The 26,229-nt window shown below is 44.5% G+C and overlaps 1 protein-coding gene across 1 annotated transcript in view; it reads right to left on the minus strand.

Annotated features, from left to right (window-relative positions):
* LOC140065867 (uncharacterized) overlaps positions 1 to 26,229 on the minus strand; it is a 181,947-nt gene that overhangs the window by 153,181 nt on the left and 2,537 nt on the right. Inside the window, exons 4-10 of the mRNA XM_072113427.1 lie at positions 16,838 to 16,962; positions 16,253 to 16,537; positions 15,078 to 15,215; positions 14,077 to 14,224; positions 11,736 to 11,840; positions 11,408 to 11,532; positions 10,442 to 10,726 (exon numbers count right to left, since the gene is read on the minus strand). Of these exons, the coding sequence (XP_071969528.1) occupies positions 10,442 to 10,726; positions 11,408 to 11,532; positions 11,736 to 11,840; positions 14,077 to 14,224; positions 15,078 to 15,215; positions 16,253 to 16,537; positions 16,838 to 16,962 (1,211 nt within the window). The remainder of the gene's footprint in view (positions 1 to 10,441; positions 10,727 to 11,407; positions 11,533 to 11,735; positions 11,841 to 14,076; positions 14,225 to 15,077; positions 15,216 to 16,252; positions 16,538 to 16,837; positions 16,963 to 26,229) is intronic.

Below are 26,229 nucleotides of genomic sequence, written 5' to 3' on the forward strand. Positions count from 1 at the left end.
TATAACCCCTCACATGGCTTGTATCTTCTCCTGTATATAACCCCTCACATGGCTTGTATCCTCTCCTGCATATAACCCCCTCACATAGCTTGTGTCCTCTCCTGTATATAACCCCCTCACATGGCTTGTATCCTCTACTGCAGTGATGGCGAACCTGTGGCACGGGTGCCAGAGGTGGCACTCCGAGCCCTTTCTGTGGGCACTCAGATTATCACCCCAGGACAGAGTTCACCAAACAGGACCAAATCCATTAAATTTTCCCACAGTATCAGGCAACTTATAAGATGTTGCTCTCAGCACTATTTTACAGCGACACTTCATTGACTGTTTGAAACTGCTTGAAAAGTGAGAAGGTGTTGACAGAACTACATTATCTTTGGAGGTCCTCCTGCTGGACCCACCATTCTTCCTGTACCGAGAGACCCTGGAGAGCAGCTACAATGATAGTCTGAATTTGCCCTCCTTCTTTCAACTGTATTGGTGGCCTCAGGCGACCGATACAATTAAAGAAGTGGAAGAACAGGTAGCAATAAGTTACTGCTTAAAATGACATGCTGGCACTTCACGGTAAATAAGTGGATTTTGGTTGTAGTTTGGGCACTCGGTCTCTAAAAGATTCGCCATCACTGCTCTACTGTATATAACCCCTTACATGGCTTGTATCCTCTCCTGTATATAACCCCCTCACATAGCTTGTGTCTTCTCCTGTATATAACCCCTCACATGGCTTGTGTCCTCTCCTGTATATAACCCCTCACATGGCCTGTGTCTTCTACTGTATATAGCCCCTCACATAGCTTGTGTCTTCTCCTGTATATAACCCCTCACACGGCTTGTGTCCTCTCCTGTATTTCCCCACTCACATGGATTGTATCCTCTCCAATATATAAGCCCTCATATAGCTTGTATCCTCTCCTGTATATAACCCCTCATATGGCTTGTATACTTTCCTGTATATAACCCCTCACATGGCTTGTATCCGCTCCAGTATATAACCTCTGACATGGCTTATATGCTCTCCTGTATATAACATTTCACATGGCTTGTGTCCTCTCCTGTATATAACCCCCTCACATGTCTTGTATCCTCTCCTGTGTATAACCCCTCACGTGGCTTGTATCCTCTTCTGTATATATTCCCGTCACATGGCTTGTGTCCTCTCCTGTGTATAACCCCCTGACATGGCTTGTATCCTCTCCTGTATATTACCCCCTCACGTGGCTTGTGTCCTCTCCTGTATATAACCCCTGACATGGCTTGTGTCCTCTCCTGTATATAACCCCCTCACATGTCTTGTATCCTCTCCTGTGTATAACCCCTCACGTGGCTTCTATCCTCTCCTGTATATAACCCCCTCACATGTCTTGTATCCTCTCCTGTGTATAACCCCTCACGTGGCTTGTATCCTCTTCTGTATATATTCCCGTCACATGGCTTGTGTCCTCTCCTGTGTATAACCCCCTGACATGGCTTGTATCCTCTCCTGTATATGACCTTCTCATGGCTTGAATTTTCTCCTGTATATAACCCCTCACATGGCTTGTATCCTCTCCTGTATATAACCCCTCACATGGCTTGTATCCTCTCCTGTATATAACCCCTCATATGGCTTGTATCCTCTCCTGTATATAAACCCTCACATGGCTTGTATCCTCTCCTGTATATAACCCCTCACATGGATTGTATGCTCTCGTGTATATAACCCCCTCACATGGCTTGTATCCTCTCCTGTATATAACCCCTCACATGGCTTGTGTCCTCTGCTGTATATAACCCCTCACATGGCTTGTATTCTCTCCTGTATATAACCCCCTGACATGGCTTGTGTTCTCTCCTGTACATAACCCCCTCACATGGCTTGTGTCCTCTCCTGTATATAACTCCTCACGTGGCTTTTATCCTATCCTGTATATAACCCCCTCACATGGCTTGCATTCTCTCCTGTATATAACCCCTCACATGGCTTGTATCCTCTCCTGTATATAACCCCTCACATGGCTTGTGTCCTCTGCTGTATATAACCCCTCACATGGCTTGTATTCTCTCCTGTATATAACCCCCTCACATGGCTTGTGTCCTCTCCTGTATATATCCCCCTCACATGGCTTGTGTCCTCTCCTGTATATAACTCCTCACGTGGCTTTTATCCTCTCCTGTATATAACCCTCTCACATGGCTTGCATTCTCTCCTGTATATAACCCCTCACATGGCTTGTGTCTTCTCCTGTATATAACCCCCTCACATGGGGGGAGGGACTTCACGTCAGAGGTGTGAATTCATGCCTCCTACATGATGATTACCTCCCTCTTCCATGTTATAGAGGGGGGGTGATGTCACACAGGAGGCATGAATAATTAGCAGCCTGGAGCACTGAACATCACATCCTGACACTCCAGATAGGTTTTGATGAGTCTTTTTCTCAGGGGATCTTGAGTGTCAAGATTAAAGAAAATGAGCGCCGGGATCGGGGTGAGGAGGAGGGCAGGTGAGTGTGTGTGTATTTATTTTTTTGGTTTTCTGGAGTGGTAGATTTCTTCAGGATTGTTCTTATGTCAATGGTAACGTGGCCATTATTGTATCAAACTTGAGAATTTTTATAGTGCATTGAATACCACACACCTTACCATGCCTATGGCGCAAAAGTGCGAGAGAAAAAAAGACGCTAGATCACACAGCTGTGGTGCAAATGTGGAAAAGTAGCAAAGAAGTGCAGAAAAAAAGACTGCAAAAAATCTGCACATTTTCTGTTCTAACATTTAGCAGAAAGGTAGTAACAAATTTCCCCACGGGGGTTGTGTTGCAAATGTGGAAAAGTCACAAAAAAGTTTTTGCTCAAAAATCTGTGACTTTTTTGTTTTAACATTTAGGGAAGGTAGTGATAAATCTCCCCCCTCCCCCCCCCATACAATTCCTCTTCCCTGTGGTCCAGGCAGGGTATATATTTGGCACCCAAAAAGGACATATTTTCCGACTTCCTTATTTATTTTAATTTTATTATATAAAAGTATTAAAACAGCATTAAAAATAATACAGAAATTTAGTAGGACTGCTCAAAAATTGAAATGATCCTCTTTTCGATATGACACACTACATTTTGTAAAAACAAAGAGCAGCAAAGAGATAAACTTACTGGATTTTCCTTACCCACCTCAAAAATAATCAAAACTATAAAATACTTTATATGTGCCCCAAAGTAACGCCATCAACAGACAAAACTGAACGGTAGGAGATCTGATTGCTTCATCGCTATTGATTGGTAAAGGTTGAGGTGTGATGGGTGAAGCATCAGGCGTCGTTGTGGTTGTCAGATATTGGGTTGTTGTTTCTGCAAAGAATGATCGATACAGATTTACAATTATTTGTATTGTCTTTAAAAAAAACAAAATATAGCAATAGCTTGGGCCGACCTTGTAAGCTGTTCAGGGGTTGATCCACTTTAAAAAACCAGCGTCCGGTAAAGTTGACGTTACTGGTGGAGGAAATATTGATCATGGCCGGTGTCATGGAGCCGGGGATTGTGTAGTAGCTGGTGCCATCAGCATTGTTATACCCAGCCTGAAAAATAAAACAAGGATGTACAATACTAGTAGCCAAGGTGGAATTGGAGAAATCAAGATATACAGATAAAACAAAAAAAAAAGGTCTAGAAATATTGAACTGTGGTATGTAACTTTGGATTTAGAGTCTTTGGACTAGATTAGGAGTCTTGGAACTTTATTCTGAGTTTTGTGAATGGCACTTGGGAACATCAATCAAGTCTTCCACCCCACTCATGAAATATATTGCTCCAGCAGAGCTAATTGCTTAATATGAAGTCTTAAAATTTGTGCAAGACTCCAGCTGTCTGTGCAAGTGTTTTGAAGTCGATACCAGTTGGCAGTGAATTTTATTGTTCCATACATCAGAAAACATTGGGGGTCATTTACTAAGGGCCCGAATCGAGTTTTTTCGACGTGTTTCCCGAATATTACCGTTATTTCCCTGAATTGCCCTGGGTTTTTGGCACACACGATTGGATAGTGGATTGCCGGCATGCACACGACGGAAATCGGGGGCGTGGCCATCGGAAAACCGCCGTATTTTTTTTTAAAATGTGTCGCTTGACACGCACTTACCTGCACCCAGCCTAGCTTGGTAAACTCCAGTAAACTCCGATGGACTTCAGTGCAGCAGCGACACCTGGTGGACATCGGGAGTACTACCTTAGTGAATCGCCGGAAGACACGAATCAGCGTCGGAGAACCCGCCGCTGGATCGCGAATGGACCGGGTAAGTAAATCTGCCCAATTGACTTTGGTGGAGGCTGGTGGGCTTGCCCTCACTATGCCCTCTTATTAGAAAGGGGGGGCACTAAGACTTACATCTATGGTTTTAAGAAATCTAAGGTTGGTCAAAGTCTATGGATTGTAAGTTCCCCCATTGTCTTCTTTATTTGTATGTGGTTGTAAGACAAGTTAAGTGGGAGTTAAAAACAGAGAAAAGATGAGCTAACCCAAAGCACACCCGAGCTTCTGACTGAAATTCGGGTTCGGGGCACTTGAATCTGCAATGTTCGAAACGTACTCATATTGGGTACGTTCGGTATCACAGTTTTGCCCACCACATAACTAGTTACACTCCTACGCTTGAGTCTGTGCTATTTTGTCTTTTTGCCACTGTGTTCTCTAAGCTCCTTTTGACATGCACATCTCCTGTTATTACACGCTCCTCGCTGTGCATGATTGTGTAGAATTGGGAAGAGTCATGGTACATGGGAGAGGAAGGGGCTGGGAAAAGACTAGGGAATAAGAACCAAAGGAATAGGGAAAGCATATAAAGTGTATGTACACAAATGCCAGAAGCCTCACAAACAAGATGGAGGAACTGGAACTCTTAATGTTGGAGTGGAAATCTGATATAGTAGGAATCAGCAAGACATGGCTGAACAGTAGATATGGCTGGGCTCTTACTATAGATGGTTATAGTCTTTTTATAAAAGATTGTATAAATAAAAAAGGGGGAGGTGTTTGTTTATATATATATACTACCTCAAGTCCTGCAAAATGACATAGGTGACAAAAATGAATATGTGGAGTCCCTATGGGTGGAGATAAGCGGAGGGAAAACAAATAAAGTATTCCCAGATGCTTGTTATAAGACTCCAAAGATAACGGAGGCAGCAGAGAAAATGCTGATAAGTGAAATGGATGCGGCTTCAAAGCATGGTGAAGTACTTATCATGGGAGACTTCAATTACCCTGATACTGACAGGGGGGCACAAATCTGCAGGTCCTTCAAAGGTAGTGTTAGGCTCCAGTGGTAATGGACCCACTGGACCACCGCAGATGATTATGTAAACTGACACCTGGGGCCAGAATCCCAAAGCGGGTTGGATTTGCTGCGGCGTGGTACCGCCAGGTCATTCCACAGGTATGAATTTGTCTGCGGTGGCGGCCAAGGCAAGGTACACAGAGGTAGAGCAGAATCATTGTCGGGGACAACATGAAGTCAGGACAGGCAGCACGGGATCAGTAGAGGAATCGGGTCACAAAAAGGAATCACAGAAGAATAACCCGGGGGTCATGATGGAAGGAGACAAGAAAAGGGCCAATCTACTGAATGTCGCCCTTGTGGAAGACACAATGTGGAATAATGTAAATCCTCTGTCAACAGTTTAAACCAGTCAGAGGTATGGCGTTGCCTCACAACCCCAAAAATAAAAAAATCACTGGGTTTAGATGGCATACACCCCCAGGTACTGCATGAATTATGTAATGTGACATACAGACAATTATTTTTAATATTTGAATATTTGAATATTTCTTAAGGGTGATCAGCAAATGTGGTGCTAATACAGAAAAAAGAATCAAAAAGCGATCCTGGAAACTATTGACCTGTGAGTCTAACTTCTGTTCTGGGGAAAATGTTTGAGGGGTTTGTTAGAGATGCTATCCTGTAGTGAGTATCTCACTGTACATAACCTTATAACCCAGCGTCAGCATGGGTTTATGAGAGATCGGTCCTGTCAGACTAATCTGATTGGCTTCTATGAGGAGGCAAGCTCTAGTCTGGATCTGGGGGACGCTGTGGATGTTGTTTATTTGGACTTTTCCAAGGTATTTGATACAGTGCTGCATAAGATTGGTACTTAAAATTAGACTGCTGGTACTGGGGAAAATCTGTGTCTGTGGATTTGTAATTGACTTAGTTATAGAAAGCAGAGAATCGTCATTAATGGCTCATTCTCAGATTGGGTCAAAGTTACCAGTAGAGTGCCACAGGGGTCAGTATTGGGGCCACTTCTTTTTAATATTTTTATTACTGACCTCATAGAGGGTTTACACAGTAGAGTTTCAATATTTGCAGATGATACTAAGCTGCGTAAAGGTCGTATAACTTTAAAGAAGGATTTGTGGAAGCTGGAGGAACAGGCGGATAATGGGTTATGGGATAAAAAAAACATTTGTATGTTGGACTTGATGGACTAATGTCTTTTCCCAACCTTGTATACTCTGATACTATGTGATGAGTTAATTAAGAGTATTCCTTTAAGGAGTCCCTACATTTTCCGATGGGTTATGATTATTATTGATATTATTGAAACCCTCCTCCTCTTCTTCTGCATCATATATTCCTTCATATTCACGTCACATAATTTTTGATCAGTGATGAAGGAAGTTGTGAACTTGCAAATGGTGAGAAGCTGCTGAATTCACAATTGTGAGCAAGATGACACATTCCTCCCAGCAGGACAAGACCAGTAATGCAGTTATATCAACCAGCACATTCACTTCTTATGACAGGTTTTCTACTATAAGATGTTTTTCCTACAAGGTACCAAGATTGTTGAAATATCTGGAGGAAATTAAGTTTCAAAATCTATTGATTTTTTTTACCAGTGCTGGAGTTCCACCAAGTCCTGTAGAACTGCTGCCCCCACTGGCTGTGCCGGTCGTCCACTGGATGTCCGCATAGTTAAATAAAGTATAAGTAGAGTTGCCATCACTGATCAGCACAGCCTGAAAGGTGTTCACCTAAAATGAAAATTGTAAAACACTTTAACCCTTTGCAGCCTAAGGCTTTTTTACCTATTATCTAAAGATTTAGTGCTATAACCAGTATTAGGCTACATTCACACGGTGTGTTCCCGCTGTACCATAGCACGGCAGGCACACGTCCGCACCGGGGAGTGGAGGAGGGGGTGAGCGCTGCTCACCACCATCCCTCTCCATAGTGATATATGGCTCATGGCCCCATATTCCTGGGAAACATAGGACATGTGCTGCACCGTACGGCTCCCGTACGGCGCCGTGATAATAAATACTGTTTAATAAATACTTTTGGAAAATCGTCTGAAGACTAAATGACTTTTTGTTTTTGATTTGCTTAGAATTTTTTGTATTTTAGAAAATAAAGATTTTGTTTTGTTTTATTTTATTACTTTTTAAGATATATTAGAGAACCAGATAAAGGGATCTTCTGATATACAGTAGTATTAATATTCTGGTGTGTATAATTCCTTCCTATGGACTTTTCTAAGTATGCACAATTAGTAAAAACTAAAACCTACCATGTAGCATGAAATTTAACTTTTGAAATAATGCTAATGAGCTTGAAGACTGTGCATCACTGTCAGGCACCAGGGCTAGTGGACCCACTGGACCACCGCGGCCGATGACATAAGCCGACACCTGGGAGCGGAGTCTAAGTGGTACCCGGTTTTCATCCTTGAAGCAGGTTGGACTTGCTGTGGCGTGGTATCACCAGGTCGCTCCACCGGCACGACTTTGTCTGTGGTGGAGGCCAAGGCGAGGTACAGAGTCATAAGTCAAGAACGTGGTTGGAGACAGGCAGGAGGTGGAGACAGGCAGCACAGGATCAGAGTCAGGGACGTAGTTATAGGTCAGGACAGGCAGCACAGGATCAGAGTCAGGGACGTAGTTATAGGTCAGGACAGGCAGCACGGGATCAGAGTCAGGCACGGAATCGAGGTCACAATGGGAAATCAGGATAATTGCAAAGTGCATGAAACACAGCTTTCTCTCTGATCTGGCAGGGGTCACAGGAAGGGTCTGGACATTTAACAGAAAAGGCGGCTGGCCTGCGACAATTATCGCCACTCTGGCCCTTATATCCCTGGAAGCCGACGGGCACGCGCCCTAGGAGGCATGGATGTGCGTGCTCAGCTGCCGGAGCCAGTGCTGAAACGCAGTATGGTAAGGAAGACAGCAAGGGTCCCGGAAACAGTGAGGGTCACGGGTGCGCATGCGACCCAGAACGTGGGTCGCAGGAGCACCCATGACAAACCCCTTCCCTCCTGCTCCCTTTTCACTTTACCCTCCCTCTGCCTGATGTAATTTTACACAATGAAACAACCTGTGACGCTAATTATCTGAATCGTTAGCAAAATTTTAGAAGTTGATTTAAGAAGGAAACGCCATGGATAACAGATATAAGAAGATTACCACAGTCATGGTTCCGGGATCTATGAGTAATGTCCCTGGTTTATCAGGATGGATTTTCATGGTAGATTTCTTTTAAGAAATATTTGGAATAATTATAGTTATGCTAAACAGCAGAATTTTTTTAAAGTAAAATCAAGAAAACAAGGTTTAATCACCAGAGACGACAGGGCTTTTTTACTATGAGAACTGTCAATCTGTGGAATGGCCTGGCTCAGGCGCTGGTCACAGCAGTTTTGAATTACCTTATATACTCGAGTATAAGCCTAGTTTTTCAGCACAAAAAATGTGCTGAAAAACCCAAACTCGGCTTATACTCGAGTCAAAAAAATAAATATCTCTAAACTCACCTTTCCGGTGACCCCTGTATATCTTCTGTGCGATCTGTCTGGCAGCGGCGGCAGGCTATATACACTGGGGCAGGGCCTGTCAGGCTATATACACTGGGGCAGGGTCTGGCAGGCTATATACACTGGGGCAGGGTCTGGCAGGCTATATACACTGGGGCAGAGGCTAGCAGGCTATATACACTGGGGCAGGGGCTGGCTGGCTATATACACTGGAGCAGGGGCTGGCAGGCTATATACACTGGGGCAGGGGCTGGCTGGCTATATACACTGGGGCAGGGGCTGGCTGGCTATATACTGGGGAGGCTGTGACCAATGCATTTCCCACCATCGGCTTATACTCGAGTCAATAAGTTTTCCCAGTATTTTGTGGTAAAATTAGGGGCCTCAGCTTATACTCGGGTCGGCTTATACTCGAGTATATACGGTACTTGAGGGGTGCACTTTTTAAGATATGGTGATTCTTGGGGCTGTTTTTTATATTTATGCCTTTCAAAGACACAAGTAACTTGGCTGATCAAAGAAAATACAGAATGATGCATTTCTTTGAAACATCGATAAACTGTGGTTCGATTTGTAAGCTTCTAACATTCTGTAAAAATATGACACGGAGACATAACATGGATGTGGTTAACATTTACTCATTTGGAAGGAAAATTATCTGAAAAGCAGAACATTTTTTTAAAATAAATTGTTATTAATAAAGTTATTTTGAATTTTTTCTTACATTAATGCAAAGCATAAAAACCATCAGTTACCACTAACAGACACTTCGATGTGTCACGAAAAGTAAACTCAGAATCACTTGGGTAAATCAAAGTTTCCCAAAGATTATTTGTCACCATATAAAGTGACACATGTCACTTACTTTATTGATTTGTATAACATTTACATACAGTCAGTCCCTGGGTTACATACAAGATACATTCTTTAGGTTTGTTCTTAAGTTGAATTTGTAAGTTGGAACTGGTATACCTTATATACTCGAGTATAAGCCTAGTTTTTCAGCACAAAATTTGTGCTCAAAAACCCTAACTCGGCTTATACTCGAGTCAACTAAAAACAAAGACAAAACTCACCTTTCTGACGTCACCCATAGGTCCTCTTCTGTCTGAGACAGTCTGAGACAGAAGAGGACCTACGGGGGACGTCGGAAAGGTGAGTACAGTGTTATTTTTTTTCCTATTACAGGGGCTGGACAGGCTGCATGCTACAGGGGCTGGGCAGGCTGTATGCTACAGGGGCTGGCAGACTATATACTGGGAGGCTGTAACCACTGCATTTCCCAACCTCGGCTTATACTCAAGTCAATAGGTTTTCCCAGTTTTTTTGTGTTGAAATTAGAGGTCTCGGCTTATACTCGGATCGGCTTATACTCGATTATATACGGTACTTTATAATTGTAGCTCTAGACCACATTTGTTTGGTTCCTCTAACAATTGGATTTTCAAAGTTTTGTGTCATCATGGGAACAAGGATTATTAATGAAACTTACAGATTATCATTGTAGCCTGAGACTGTAGTAATAACATCCAGAGAGCTTCACCAGGGGTCACTTAGGAGGGGGTGGGCAGAGGGGCCCATCTGTAACTAGGGGTCGTCTGTAAGTCAGGTGTCTTTATGTAGGGGACCGTCTGTACTGTAAATTTTACCTTATTACTTGTTGATCCAAAATATGCAACATGGTTCCATGTAGCCACAAACACCCACTGGGCCTGGAAGTTCTGATCCTGGGTGTAATTCCTGATGTCCGATGTTGCCCGAGCCAGAAGTTCTGGGTCCCAGGTGCTCTGCCGATATGATATGTTACCCGCATTTGGGGTGTACACGTCTGCCCAGAAAATAGCTAGGAATGGATTATTTATGGACATTGGGAGCCGATGTGGCGTAAATGTGGAAATTGGAGATCTAAATGACAGTAATCCATTGTCATCCACCTATAAAAACAAATTCGATAATGTTATTATTGATACGTATTAGAAAAGCCTCTACTCAAGAATACAGTTCATTAAAGGAAATCTACCATCAAAATCCACCATGATTAACCAGGGGCACGTACTCATAGATCCAGGCACCGTGATGGTCATAATTGTCTTATGTTTGTTAGCCATGGCCTCCTTCCTTCAAAAATCAACTCATATAATTAATATAATTATAATTATGTTAATGATACAGAAAGGCTCCGGTGGGTGTTACCAGAGCCCCTACATGCTGTAGCTTTACAGGCTGTCTCTTTTTTCCCTATGCTCCATCAGCACTTCCCCGTCCTTCTACCTGATCTCATGTCAGGAGAGGAAGTTTTAGGACACAAAGGGGGAGACATGCTCCTGCACAGTGTAACAGCCTGTGAAGCCACAGCACAAAGGGGGCTCTGGAATTGGCCCCCTTTAGCCCATCTCGTGACTCATTAGGACTTAGTTTGATATTAGTTGATATTAGAAGGAATGAGGCCATGGATAACAAATATAAGGAGATACCACAGTCCCGGTACCTGGATCTATGAGTAATGTCCTTGGTTTATCAGGATGGATTTTGATAGTAGATTTCCTTTAAAGTAAAGTGTGAATGATAAGAAATGTGGCTCTTACATAAACAGTAATATTTTTATATATACTCACATAAAGAGTTGAATAAGTGCGGCCAAAAAGATGAAGATTTATAAGGAGATATACAAGGGGCGGCCGCTGATCATCGGATACCGGACATAGAGCATCAAGACCAGATCCATATGGGTACAGGAGATCTGGTAGAGGAAAACAGATAAACCCATAACTGATCCATGTAGTCTGAGCTGTATGTGTGTGGGTGACCGTAATGTTATATATCAGCTATACAGCTATAGATACTTGGAATCAATTGTGAAAATGACAGGGATACATTTAGTCCTTAATTTATTTAATTAGCCATGAATTTGATACCAGTTGCATTTAGTAATACTACGAGAACCTTGGTGTAAAGCAGGTCCAGTTAAATTTGAGGAAAGACTTGTAGTGGTCAACGCAGCAGTAGACGATGGAGACGTCACTTGAGCTGTAGTCACTGCACTTGTATCTGAAAAATTTTAATAAAACTTAATTTGTGCACCTAAAAATTTTTGTACAAAATCACATCCATCATTTGTTTCTGCAGGTCCGTTACAATGTGCTAGTGGCACATTCTAAAGAGTCATGTGTAAAAATGCCTTATACTACAATACAGAAGTATTACAGTATATGGTAGGAACTATCAGGCTTTCTAGGTTTAAAGTACCCAAGAGGGTCTAAAAAATAATATAAAAAATGTCAAATCCCCCCCCCCCCGCTTTCCCTAGAACTAATATAAAATGAAATAAACTGCAAAAATCCCAAGCATGTTAGTTATCGCCAAATCCCAAAATGCCAGATCCATCAAAATATTAAAACGGGTATCGCTGTATGGGAACCCCATAATGAAAAATATCACCCAAATATTTCAAACAGAACTTTTATACCATTTTACATCACCAAAAAATTAATAAAAAGTGATCAAAAGGTCCTCCAAATGGTAGCAACAAAAATGTCAGTTCATCTTGCAAAAAATTACCCCTCACATAGCTCCATACACCAAAGTATGAAAAAGTTATCAGCGCCAGAAGATGGCAAAACAAATTATTTTTCATATGCATTGTTAGAATTTTTGAAAATGTATTAAAACACTATAAAACCTGTCTAACTTTTGGTTACACCGTGATCGTACATTACCAAAGAATAAAGTGGTCGTATCATTTGGAGCGCACAGTGAAAGTCATAAAAACTGAGCCACAGAGAAGTCACACAAAGGCATTTATTCGCCAATTTCACCGCATTTGGATTGTTTTCCAGCTTTCCAGTGCATGGCATAAAATAATAAAAAAAAGTACTGAGAATCAAATTTTTTTATGCACTAAATAAGCCCTCACGCAGCTCTGTTCAGGAAAAAATTAAAAAGTTATATATTTTTGAAGGTGGGGAGCGAAAAAATGGTGCAACGTGTAGGGGTTAAAGGAGGGAAGCAAGAAATGGAAACATAAAAATTGAAAGGCTGAAAGGGGGTTGATCAAGAAGATATAAAGGGCCACATTTACTTATCCTGTCCACGGAGTAAACAGAAAGTGCATTGTGTGACGATAATGCCCTGCGCCGCAATTCAATAAGATCGTGCACCTGGTATCCTGCATGTGTCGCTTCCCCGCTCAGGTCCACTGGAGTTCCCTATCTTTTTAGTGGTGCATGTAGGTGCTTGGGCTTGTGACACAATTTGATTTTTAAATCCTGCGCTCAGTCCGAATCACTTGGATCGTCCGGCAGCACCGCCCCCCCCCCCATTTGTGCCACGCCAAAAAATTATCGTGTGTGACACATTCCTAGCGCAGACACCTGTTAAATACCTGTCCGAGCCGTGCAATCCCCGAAAAAGGTACAAAGTCTGATGAAAGTGCAGCACGCATACCTTAGTAAATGAGCTCCAAAGTCTCACTTTTGAAATATGCTGAATTTTCCTTATTTTGGTCTGTGCAAAATTGCACTTTACATTATACATTCTTTGGAGAATGGAGGAGGTGAGCTGTTGATACTTTCAATATATTTGGTAATTCACTAACATTTTGTTTATTTGTTTCATGTTTAAAGCCCCCTTTCCGACAGTCTTTGTAATTGCCCCCCGCATACCTCTTTTACTATACAGCTGAAATGTTATACCTGGTCTAAACTGGCCTGACCTTGCGGTTATTGGATATACTAAAAGGCCAAGCCTCTTACTACAGCCACCCTGAGGTTCCCTGGCAGGGATGGGGGCGATTTAAAGGAAATCTACCACCAGGATGAAGGTTTGTAAACCAAGCACACTGACATATTGGTGCGTGCCCCCTCTGGCAGGATCTGCTCTTCTTTTAGCTTCTTATTCCCTGGTTTTTACAAAAAAAGTATTTCACAATTATGCAAATTAGACTGAGAGGCTCCAGGTTCCATTGGTGTTAATGGGGCATGGAGCCCATCAGGCTCATTTGCATCATTTTGAAAGACTTTTATTTATAAAAACAAGGCCATAGGAAGCTTGAAGAAGAGTAGATCCTGCCAGAGGCGGCACACACCAGTATGTCTGTGTGCTGGGTTTGCAATCCTTCTTCCTGGTGGTAGATGTCCTTTAAGACCGATGTTCAAAACTCCAGTCCTAATAGATTCCTCCCACAGCTGTTTGAAACTCGAAGGCAAGACTTTTCTTGGAGGTTTTGTTCACATCTCTATTTAAAGACACAAAATTAATTATAGGGTCAGAAAAAGGTTGGACTCACTTTGTGTGATATTTAGTGATTTATCCACTTCAAAAAACCAGCGTCCGGTAAAGTTGACATTACTGGTGGAGGAAATATTGATTATGGCCGGTGTCATGGAGCCGGGGATTGTGTAATAGCTGGTGCAGTCAGCATTGTTAAACCCAGCCTGAAAAAAACACATACATTTTGAATTATTCATGAAACACAATACAATTGTTCAGCTAAATTCTAATTAAAAAAACATTTTAAAAATCTTAAAATTCTTAAACCGATTTAAAGAAAATCTACCATTTGTTTTTATGCATTGTGAACCAAACATACCTTGAGAATGCGGTAGCTACACTGATGCAGAAACATGTCTTGTTTAATCCCTGAACCGAGCGGTTTTACTCAAAAAACAATTATAAAATTCCGGACCTTGGTAAAGCTGTGGGCAGATTGGCTGCCGCACAGAAACACATTACTTCCTCTTAGATAAAGGACCTTCCTGAACTTTCCAGATAGAAATGATCAACCTGAGCTGGATGTCTCATACACAGCAGCTGTGGGATGGTGCTGCGATTGATTACTTCTGCCTGTCAGGGACAACACAGTGAATACAGCCTATTCTGGAGCAGCGCATATTAAGAGTAAGAGGAGAAGCGCCGGGGCAGCCACAGGAGCGACAGAGCTTCATTATCATAATTATATAATTGTTCCTTTAGCAAAATCACTCGGTTCAGGGATTAAACAAGATATGCTTCTGCATCAGTGTAGCTACAGCTTTCTCAAGGTATGTTTGCTTCATAATGCATAAAAACAAATGTTACATTTTCTTTTCAACAACAGCTGAACAATATTTTTTAAATTGTGTTTCCAAAAATGTTGCGTGTAATTTATCCCACCAGCAATGTCCTATAGCTCACAGCTCAAACATTATTTTTGCAGTCCATTTCCCCCCCTCTTGAGCTGTAAAAAAGCAGAGGCTAGAATAATCATTTGTAGCAGCTTCTTATACTTTAATAGTATTTATATTGTACCAGTGCTGGGATTCCACCAAGTCCTGTGCTGCTATTCCCCCCACTGGCTGTGCCGGTCGTCCACTGGATGTCCGCATAGTTATATAGAGTGTAAGTAGCGTTTCCATCAGTGATCAGCACGGCCTGAAATGTGTTCACCTAAAATGGAGCAAGAATCAGAGAATAAGCATCACATGATAGTTACATGTAACAATAATTTATGCAATGGTAAAATCATTGCTTAGACTTAGTTTACATCTGTATCATACATTCTCTTGGAAAAAAACTGTTCTCAGTTACATATAGTGGGAGAGATTTATCAAGCTGCCTGCACCAGAATTCTGGAGTCATTTGTGCCCCCCAAAATGTCAGAATTCCACATTTATTGGCTGTAGGCATTTTTCGAACTTGTATAAAAAAGGGAGTAGCCTTAGTGGCAAGAGTCGAGGTACCAAAAAGTTGAAATTATTCAGGAGTATTCAAGTATACTAACTGAAAAATGGAGTAGACAATGGGGCACATTTACTAAGGGTCTGTAGGACGCATTTCCGTCGGGTTTCCCGAATATTTCCAATTTGACCTGAATTGCACAGGGTTTTTTGGTGCACGCAATTGGATTTTGGCGCATCGGTGCTGGCTTTCATGTGAAACAAATCGGGGGGACCTGGGTGTCGTGCTACCCGACTGATTCGGACAAACTGATTTGGGATTTAAAATGCAAATTGTGTCGCAAGATCACACTTACATATACCGGGAAGAAGATAGTGAACTCCAACGGACCTGAACAGGGAAGCGACACATTAAAGAAATTGGGCACACGCTGTAAGTGAATTGTGGCAGCTCCGAATCCTCGTCAGACATACTGGATCGGCGGACGCAACTGGACGGTTAAGTAAATTTGCCCCAATGACTCAACAGTCTTATACTATTGTGTATTATTTTGTGTACATATTGTGTGATACCGGATGTATTGTCCAGCCTTAGACACCATAAGAGAAATGTAGTTGTACACTTCACTGGTCTGATTTGAAAGGGGATTTGTTTTGGCATCTGGTGCATCGGTTCTTGCGGGAGACAGCGCTAGACCTACTTGCTTTGTTTTATTATTTGGTCATGCTCTCCCTAATATCACTGGGGAGTTCCCTGAATTACTGCTTTGTTTATAATAAATTCTATAGATTTTACATATCCCAAACCTTATCACTTGTTGATCCAAAATATGCAACATGGTCCCACGTAGCCACAAACACCCACTGGGCCTGGAAGTTCTGATCCTGGGTGTAATTTCTAATGTCCGATGTTGCCCGAGCCAGAAGTCCTGTGTCCAGGCTGCTCTGCCGATAATAGATGTTACCCGCTTTTGGGGTGTACACATCTGCCCAGAAAATGGCTAGGAATGGAATATTCAATGACAACGGGAGCTGTCGTGGCGTAAATGTTAATAATTGAGCTTCAAATGACAGTACTCCATTGTTGTCCACCTAAAACAACAAATCCAATAACATTTAACACTTGAGCTTTCAGTATAAGGTTCCCAGTTCCTAAGATCTATAGTTATTTTTTTAAATCAACAATATACTTTATTAAGGGTAATTTAGAGATGCAATTCACACCACAGACGAAGCACATGTAGATTGGTCTCGCAGGGCCCAATGAAAACCAAAACAAAAAGAAAAGGGTCTTCAGTAGTAAGATATAGGAATAAGAAAACATCTGATCGATATTACAGTACAAATTATAATCAATGTAGTCACTAAACGGCCCAAAACATATACACTTACGTAAACAGAAGAGTAATTGCGTCCAAACAGCGGGAGAGTTATAGAGAGAGGTATAAGTGCTGATGACCCATCATCAGATACTGGACTTATAGTATCAAGAGAAGGTCCATATGGGTAGAGAAGATCTGATAGAAGGAAAGAAAAAAAAAACCGAAATAACTGATCCAGTAACTCTATATGTCTCATAGGTAACTGACCATCATTAGCGGACCCGCTCTGGTTGGGTTTGTGAAATTCAGCAAAACCCAAACTTGAAATCTTGTTTCATATTCAGAGCCAAATGATAACCCTCTCCAGTAACGCCTACAATTGGTGCTGACACCGATCATGGTTACAACCCTTTAAATGGAAGCATTGGAAGGGTTATCACTAGAGATGAGCGAACATGCTCGTCCGAGCTTGATGCTCGGTCGAGCATTAGGGTACTCGAAACTGCTCGTTGCTCGGACGAATACTTCGCCCGCTCGAGAAAATGGCAGCTCCCGCCGTTTTGCTTTTTGGCGGCCAGAAACAGAGCCAATCACAAGCCAGGAGACTCTGCACTCCACCCAGCATGACGTGGTACCCTTACACGTCGATAGCAGTGGTTGGCTGGCCAGATCAGGTGACCCTGGGATAGACTAGCCGCTGCCCGCGCTGCTCGGATCATTCTGTGTCTGGATGCCGCTAGGGAGAGAGCTGCTGCTGGTCAGGGAAAGCGTTAGGGTGTTCTATTAGCTTACTGTTAGGCAGGAGTGATTCTCAAAGAACCCAACAGCCCTTCTTAGGGCTACAATAACGTTATACTTTTTTTATTTTAATTTGCATCTAGTACCATTTTGTGAGGAATTAGCAGGGGGACTTGCTACCGTTGTGTTTAGCTCTTAGTGGCACACATATCCATAGCAAAGACCGAAGTGGGAAAATTTAGTAGGGGTTGGATTTCAATTAGGCACTAACTCAGTGTCATCTCATCTGGCATAGTAGTGTGCTTTGATACTTGGCTAGAAAATAGCCATAGGAGAATACAAAGAGCTTACTTACGCATACAGTAGCGTTCTATATATTTGATTTCTGGTTGATCTGCTGGTGGCTGTACTTTCTGCAGTGCATGTACTAGCCAATTCTGAGCAATTTGTAGTGAGACTTGCGACCGCTGTGTTCTGCGCTTAGTGACGCACATATCCATAGCAAAGACCGAAGTGGGAAAATTTAGTAGGGGTTGGATTTCAATTAGGCACTAACTCAGTGTCATCTCATCTGGCATAGTAGTGTGCTTTGATACTTGGCTAGAAAATAGCCATAGGAGAATACAAAGAGCTTACTTACGCATACAGTAGCGTTCTATATATTTGATTTCTGGTTGATCTGCTGGTGGCTGTACTTTCTGCAGTGCATGTACTAGCCAATTCTGAGCAATTTGTAGTGAGACTTGCGACCGCTGTGTTCTGCGCTTAGTGACGCACATATCCATAGCAAAGACCGAAGTGGGAAAATTTAGTAGGGGTTGGATTTCAATTAGGCACTAACTCAGTGTCATCTCATCTGGCATAGTAGTGTGCTTTGATACTTGGCTAGAAAATAGCCATAGGAGAATACAAAGAGCTTACTTACGCATACAGTAGCGTTCTATATATTTGATTTCTGGTTGATCTGCTGGTGGCTGTACTTTCTGCAGTGCATGTACTAGCCAATTCTGAGCAATTTGTAGTGAGACTTGCGACCGCTGTGTTCTGCGCTTAGTGACGCACATATCCATAGCATAGACCGAAGTGGGAAAATTTAGTAGGGGTTGGATTTCAATTAGGCACTAACTCAGTGTCATCTCATCTGGCATAGTAGTGTGCTTTGATACTTGGCTAGAAAATAGCCATAGGAGAATACAAAGAGCTTACTTACGCATACAGTAGCGTTCTATATATTTGATTTCTGGTTGATCTGCTGGTGGCTGTACTTTCTGCAGTGCATGTACTAGCCAATTCTGAGCAATTTGTAGTGAGACTTGCGACCGCTGTGTTCTGCGCTTAGTGACGCACATATCCATAGCAAAGACCGAAGTGGGAAAATTTAGTAGGGGTTGGATTTCAATTAGGCACTAACTCAGTGTCATCTCATCTGGCATAGTAGTGTGCTTTGATACTTGGCTAGAAAATAGCCATAGGAGAATACAAAGAGCTTACTTACGCCTACAGTAGCGTTCTATATATTTGATTTCTGGTTGATCTGCTGGTGGCTGTACTTTCTGCAGTGCATGTACTAGCCAATTCTGAGCAATTTGTAGTGAGACTTGCGACCGCTGTGTTCTGCGCTTAGTGACGCACATATCCATAGCATAGACCGAAGTGGGAAAATTTAGTAGGGGTTGGATTTCAATTAGGCACTAACTCAGTGTCATCTCATCTGGCATAGTAGTGTGCTTTGATACTTGGCTAGAAAATAGCCATAGCAATAGGATAGCATTGTTTGGTTTTAAAAACTCAAAAAAAAACAAAAAACACAAAAAAAAACAAAAAACACAAAAAAAAACAAAAAAAAGTTAAAAAAAAAATAAAGTTATAACTCTCATTTTAAAAATGTTTAACCCGAGGGCTAGGGGTAGAGGACGAGGGCGGGGACGTGGGCGTCCAACTACTGCAGGGGTCAGAGGCCGTGGTCCTGGGCGGGGTGAGACACCACCCGCTGATGAGGGAGCAGGGGAACGCCGCAGAGCTACACTCCCTAGGTTCATGTCTGAAGTTACTGGGACTCGTGGTAGAGCACTGTTGAGGCCAGAACAGTGCGAACAGGTGATGTCGTGGATTGCTGACAATGCTTCGAGCAATTTGTCCACCGCCAGTCAGTCTTCCACGCAGTCCACCCATGTCACCGAAATCGCCACTCCTCCAGCTCCTGCACCTCAGCCTCCTCCCCCCCAGTCTGCCCCCTCCCAGGAAAATTTGGCATTTGAACCGGCATACTCTGAGGAACTGTTTTCTGGACCCTTCCCACAGTCACAAACCACTTGTCCGGTTGCTGCTGAGCTATTTTCCGATGCCCAGGTTTTCCACCAGTCACAGTCTGTGGGTGATGATGACCTTCTTGACGTAGTGGAAGTGTGTAAAGAGGTGTCCGACGATGAGGAGACACGGTTGTCAGACAGTGGGGAAGTTGTTGTCAGGGCAGGAAGTCCGAGGGGGGAGCAGACTGAGGGATCGGAGGATGATGAGGTGACAGACCCAAGCTGGGTTGAGAGGCCGGGTGAACACAGTGCTTCTGAGACGGAGGAGAGTCCTCGACCAGAACAGGTTGGAAGAGGCAGTGGTGGGGCCAGACGGAGAGGCAGGGCCAGAGCTGGTGCATCAGCGCCAAATGTGTCAACTAGTGAAGCTCCCGTGGCGAGGGCTCTTGCGGCGAGGGCTAGATCTTCAGAAGTCTGGAGGTTCTTTAAGGAAACACCGGATGACCGACGGACTGTGGTGTGCAACATTTGCCAAACCAGGCTCAGCAGGGGTTCCACCACTACTAGCTTAACTACCACCAGTATGCGCAGGCATATGAATGCTAAACACCCCACTCAGTGGCAACAAGCCCGTTCACCTCCGGCCGTGCACACCACTGCTCCTTCCCCTGTGTCAGCTGCTAGTCAGCCCCCTGCCCAGGACCCTGCCACAAAAACCCCATCGTCGCCTCCACGATCCTCCACAGCATCCACCAGCGTTCAGCTCTCCATACCCCAGACGCTGGAGCGGAAACGCAAATATAGTGCAACCCACCCGCACGCCCAAGCCCTTAATGTGCACATTTCCAGATTGCTAAGCCTGGAGATGCTGCCCTATAGGCTAGTAGAGACCGAGGCCTTTCGCAGCCTCATGGCGGCGGCCGCCCCTCGGTATTCGGTCCCCAGCCGCCACTACTTTTCCCGATGTGCCGTCCCAGCCCTGCACCAGCACGTGTCAGACAACATAATCCGTGCCCTGACCAACGCCGTTTCTGACAAGGTCCACCTGACCACGGACACGTGGACGAGTGCTGCCGGGCAGGGCCACTATATATCTCTGACGGCACATTGGGTTAACTTGGTGGAGGCTGGGACCGAGTCTGACCCTGGGGCTGCTCATATACTGCCGACGCCGAGGATTGCGGGGCCTACCTCGGTCCAGGTGTTTCAGGCCTACTATGCCTCCTCCTCCTCCCACCCCTCCTCCACCTCCTCCTCCGAACTACCATCCGTGGGCACGGCGCCATCAGTCGGTAGCTCTAGGCACAGCAGCAGTGCCGTCGCTAAGCGACAGCAGGCGGTGCTCAAACTGCTGAGCCTAGGCGACAAAAGGCACACCGCCCAAGAGCTATTACAGGGCATCACGGCGCAGACTGATCTGTGGCTGGCACCGCTGAACCTCAAGCCGGGAATGGTTGTGTGTGACAACGGCCGTAACCTGGTGGCGGCTCTGCAACTCGGCAGACTGACACATGTGCCATGCCTGGCCCATGTGTTAAATCTGATAGTTCAGCGTTTCCTCAAGACATACCCCAATCTGTCTGATTTGCTCACGAAGGTGCGCCGCATCTGTGCGCATTTCAGGAAGTCCAGCCCAGATGCTGCCACTCTCAGGGCAGCGCAGCGCCGCCTCCAACTGCCCGCTCACCGACTGTTGTGCGACGTGCCCACGAGGTGGAATTCAACACTGACCATGTTATCCAGAGTTTACCAGCAGCGCAGAGCGATTGTAGACTGCCAGATGTCAACTTCCACCAGAACTGGTAGTCAGGTCAGTCAGCTTCCTCAAGTCTACAATGAGGAGTGGACGTGGATGTCTGATATCTGTCAGGTGCTGAGTAACTTCGAGGAGTCAACACAGATGGTCAGTGGCGATGCCGCCATCATCAGCCTCACCATCCCGCTGCTTGGCCTGTTGAAAAACTCTCTGGTCAGCATGAAGTCGGAAGCTTTGCGCTCGTCACAAGAGACAGGGGAAGAATATTCCCTTGTTGATAGCCAAAGCACCCTCAGGTCTGTTTCTCAGCGCATATCGGAGGAGGTGGAGGTGGAGGAGGATGAGGAGGAAGAGGAGGAGAATGTTGGCGAGACACAAGAGGGGACCATTGTTGAGTCCTTTACTGTTCAGCGTGTATGGGCAGAAGAAGAGGAGTTGGAGGAGTTGGAGGAGGAGGAAATGGACAGTCAGGCCAGTGAGGGGAGTGAATTCTTACGCGTTGGTACTCTGGCGCATATGGCAGATTTCATGCTAGGCTGCCTATCCCGTGACCCTCGCGTTCAAAGAATTTATTCCAGCACCGATTACTGGGTGTTCACTCTCCTGGACCCACGGTACAAGCATAATCTTTCCACTCTCATCCCTGCAGAGGAAAGGAGTGTGAGAATGCATGAATACCAGCAGGCCCTGGTGCACAAGCTGAAACAGTATTTCCCTTCTGACAGCGCTAGCGGCAGAGTGCGTAGTTCTGCGGGACAAGTAGCGAGGGAGAGTAGGCGAGCAGGCAGCTTGTCCAGCACTGGCAAGGGTACGCTTTACAAGGCTTTTGCCAGCTTTATGTCACCCCAGCAAGACACTGTCACCTGTTCAGTCTCGGCAGAGTAGGGCTGATCTTTACAGAAAGATGGTGAGGGAGTACGTAGCTGACCATACCATCGTCTTAAATGATCACACAGCTCCCTACAACTACTGGGTTTCAAAGCTGGACATGTGGCACGAACTGGCGCTGTACGCCTTGGAGGTTCTTGCCTGCCCTGCCGCTAGCGTCTTGTCCGAGCGGGTTTTCAGTGCAGCTGGTGGCATCATCACCGATAAGCGTACACGCCTGTCGACTGACAGCGCTGACAGGCTGACGCTTATTAAAATGAATAAAGGCTGGATTTCTCAGAATTTCCAATCTCCACCAGGTGAAGGAAGCTCAACCTGAATAATTGATCCACTCCTCCTCCTCCTCATTTTCCTCCTTCTCCTCCTCTTTGTACAGTAAAGCAGAGGAAAATGGCTATTTTTTGACAGGGCCCACTGGCTCTTGCTATAGTACTTCATGCATTTAATTTTTCTGGAGGGCCACCTACCCGGTCCTCTGTTTGAAACAATTTTTGTGAGTGCCACATACAGGCACTCAATCTATTCCATTTTACTGCAGGGCCACCTACCTGCTCCTCTGGTTTGAAACATTTTTGGGACTGCCACATACAGGCACTCAATCTATTCCATTTTACTGGAGGGCCACCTACCTGCTCCTCTGGTTTGAAAAATGTTTGGGACTGCCACATACAGGCACTCAATCTATTCCATTTTACTGCAGGGCCACCTACCTGCTCCTCTGGTTTGAAACATTTTTGGGACTGCCACATACAGGCACTCAATCTATTCCATTTTACTGGAGGGCCACCTACCTGCTCCTCTGGTTTGAAAAATGTTTGGGACTGCCACATACAGGCACTCAATCTATTCCATTTTACTGCAGGGCCACCTACCTGCTCCTCTGGTTTGAAACATTTTTGGGACTGCCACATACAGGCACTCAATCTATTCCATTTTACTGGAGGGCCACCTACCTGCTCCTCTGGTTTGAAAAATGTTTGGGACTGCCACATACAGGCACTCAATCTATTCCATTTTACTGCAGGGCCACCTACCTGCTCCTCTGGTTTGAAACATTTTTGGGACTGCCACATACAGGCACTCAATCTATTCCATTTTACTGGAGGGCCACCTACCTGCTCCTCTGGTTTGAAAAATTTTTGGGACTGCCACATACAGGCACTCAATCTATTCCATTTTACTGCAGGGCCACCTACCTGCTCCTCTGGTTTGAAACATTTTTGGGACTGCCACATACAGGCACTCAATCTATTCCATTTTACTGGAGGGCCACCTACCTGCTCCTCTGGTTTGAAACATTTTTGGGACTGCCACATACAGGCACTCAATCTATTCCATTTTACTGCAGGGCCACCTACCTGCTCCTCTGGTTTGAAAAATGTTTGGGACTGCCACATACAGGCACTATCCAAATTAAATTGTCTCCATAGCAGCCTCCACACGTTGTCTCCATTGCTACCTCCAAAAGTCGTCCATATAGCTGCCTCCATACATCGTCCCTTTATCAAACGAGGTGTGTCAGGCAGAAATTTGGGTTGTTTTCATGGATTCCACATCAAAGTTGTTAACTTTGTCGCCACCCTGCTGTGTTATCCACAAAATATACTGGCAAACTTTTACCATTTAGGGATATTATTTCAGCGCTTCTTGCGCATCTGTTTACATTCCCCTCACCCGGCATATCCTAAACTTATAAGAACGCTACTACACTTGATCTTATACAAAAGGTTCTTAGAAGTGCTGTTTGGGGAGTAGCCTAGAGACAGGGGCTTGAATTGGCGAAAGCTCGCCTGGCAGCGGAGCGCCAGCTCCATGCGCATCATGCGCTTCTTGCGCATCTGTTTACATTCCCCTCACCCGCCATATCCCAAACTTATAAGAACGCTACTACACTTAACTTGGTGCAGGCTGGGACCGAGTCTGACCCTGGGGCTGGTCATATACTGCCGACGCAGAGAATTGCGGGGCCTACCTCGGTCCAGGTCTCAAAGGCCTACTATACCTCCTCCCACCCCTCCTCCACCTCCTCCTCCTCCGAATTACCATCCGTGGGCATGGCGCCATCAGTCGGTGGCTCTAGGCACAGCAGCAGTGCCGTCGCTAAGCGACAGCAGGCGGTGCTGAAACTGCTGAGCCTAGGCGATAAAAGGCACACCGCCCAAGAGCTATTACAGGGCATTCCACATCAAAGTTGTTAACTTTGTCGCCACCCTGCTGTGTAATCCACAAAATATACTGGCAAACTTTTACCATTTAGGGATATTATTTCAGCGCTTCTTGCGCATCTGTTTACATTCCCCTCACCCGCCATATCCTAAACTTATAAGAACGCTACTACACTTGATCTTATACAAAAGGTTCTTAGAAGTGCTGTTTGGGGAGTAGCCTAGAGACAGGGGCTTGGATTGGCAAAAGCGCGCCTGGCAGCGGAGCGCCAGCTCCATCCCAAGATCCAACTAACATAGTTGCAGCACCTTTAATCTACTACTAGTTCACTGCCTCCATAATAATAATAATAATAATCTTTATTTATATAGCGTCATCATATTCTGTAGCGCTTTACAAATCATAGGAAACAAATACAAATGTAATGTAACAGAGCACAACATTTGTATGGAACAACAGGAGTGAGGTACCTGCTCGCCAGAGCTTACGGTTTATGAAGATGATGGGGTAACACGAGGTAAAAGAATATTTAATGGTCAAGCCATTCTTCTTAGGGAATAGAAAAAAATATAATAAATGGAATTGCTGTCGCTTGAACCACTCAGCCGTCATCTTATATACCAGGTCCAGGGTGAATGGGACTGCAGAGAAGTCTGGTGCCTGTTGGTTGCTGGATAACAGATGGGAGGACGACACAGGACGGGTTAGTAGAAGAGTTAAAACTTCATGCAGTTAATGAGTGTTATAGGCTTGCCTAAAGAAATGGGTTTTAAGAGCACGTTTGAAACTTTGGAGGTTAGGTATTAGTCTGATAGTCCGGAGCAGAGCATTCCATAGAATTGGTGCAGCTCTAGAGAAGTCTTGGAGACGCGAGTGGGAGGTCCGCACTAGGGTAGAGGTTAATCTAAGATCACTGGCGGATCTAAGAGCACGGGTTGGGCGATAGACTGAGATAAGAGAGGAGAGGTAGGGGGGTGCAGCATTATACAGAGCTTTATGGATGAGGGTTATTATTATTTTAAACTGTATTCGAAAGGAGACTGGCAGCCAGTGCAGCGACTGGCATGAACTGTAAGCATACATGGTCCCCTTATCAAACGAGCTGTGTCAGGCAGAATTTTGGGTTGTTTTCATGGCTTCCATGTTAACTTTGTCGCCACCCTGCTGTGTAATCCACAAAATATACTGGCAAACTTTTATCATGTACCGATATTATTTGAGCGCTTCTTGCTCACCTCCTTTGGTTCCTCTCTGACACCCATTGGTTTGAAGCCTGAGTCCAATTAGGGTATGTCGCCATGCCACTCTCTAGCCTGCTGCCGCTGCCTCTGCCTCTGCATGCCGTCCCCTATAGTGTCAGGGTCAATTATTGGATGTTTTACATGCTATCTAGCTTCATTCTGTCACTCTGTCATGGCCATGCTGTTGCCCATAATTTTGGCATAATGGTGCGATTAAGCAGCCTCAGAGGCATCCATGCATGCTGCCCCTGCTGTTTCCTGTCCATTTCCGTGGTGTTTCCATCCTTTTCTGAGGTTCCCAGGTGTTTGGCCAAGCTTCCCTGTGCAGAGCCTTGGTCCCCTTGAAAAATGCTCGAGTCTCCCATTGACTTCAATGGGGTTCGTTATTCGAGACGAGCACTCGAGCATCGGGAAAAGTTCGTCT

Source organism: Engystomops pustulosus, chromosome 6 (assembly GCF_040894005.1).
Source record: "Engystomops pustulosus chromosome 6, aEngPut4.maternal, whole genome shotgun sequence".
Lineage (NCBI taxonomy): Eukaryota > Metazoa > Chordata > Amphibia > Anura > Leptodactylidae > Engystomops > Engystomops pustulosus.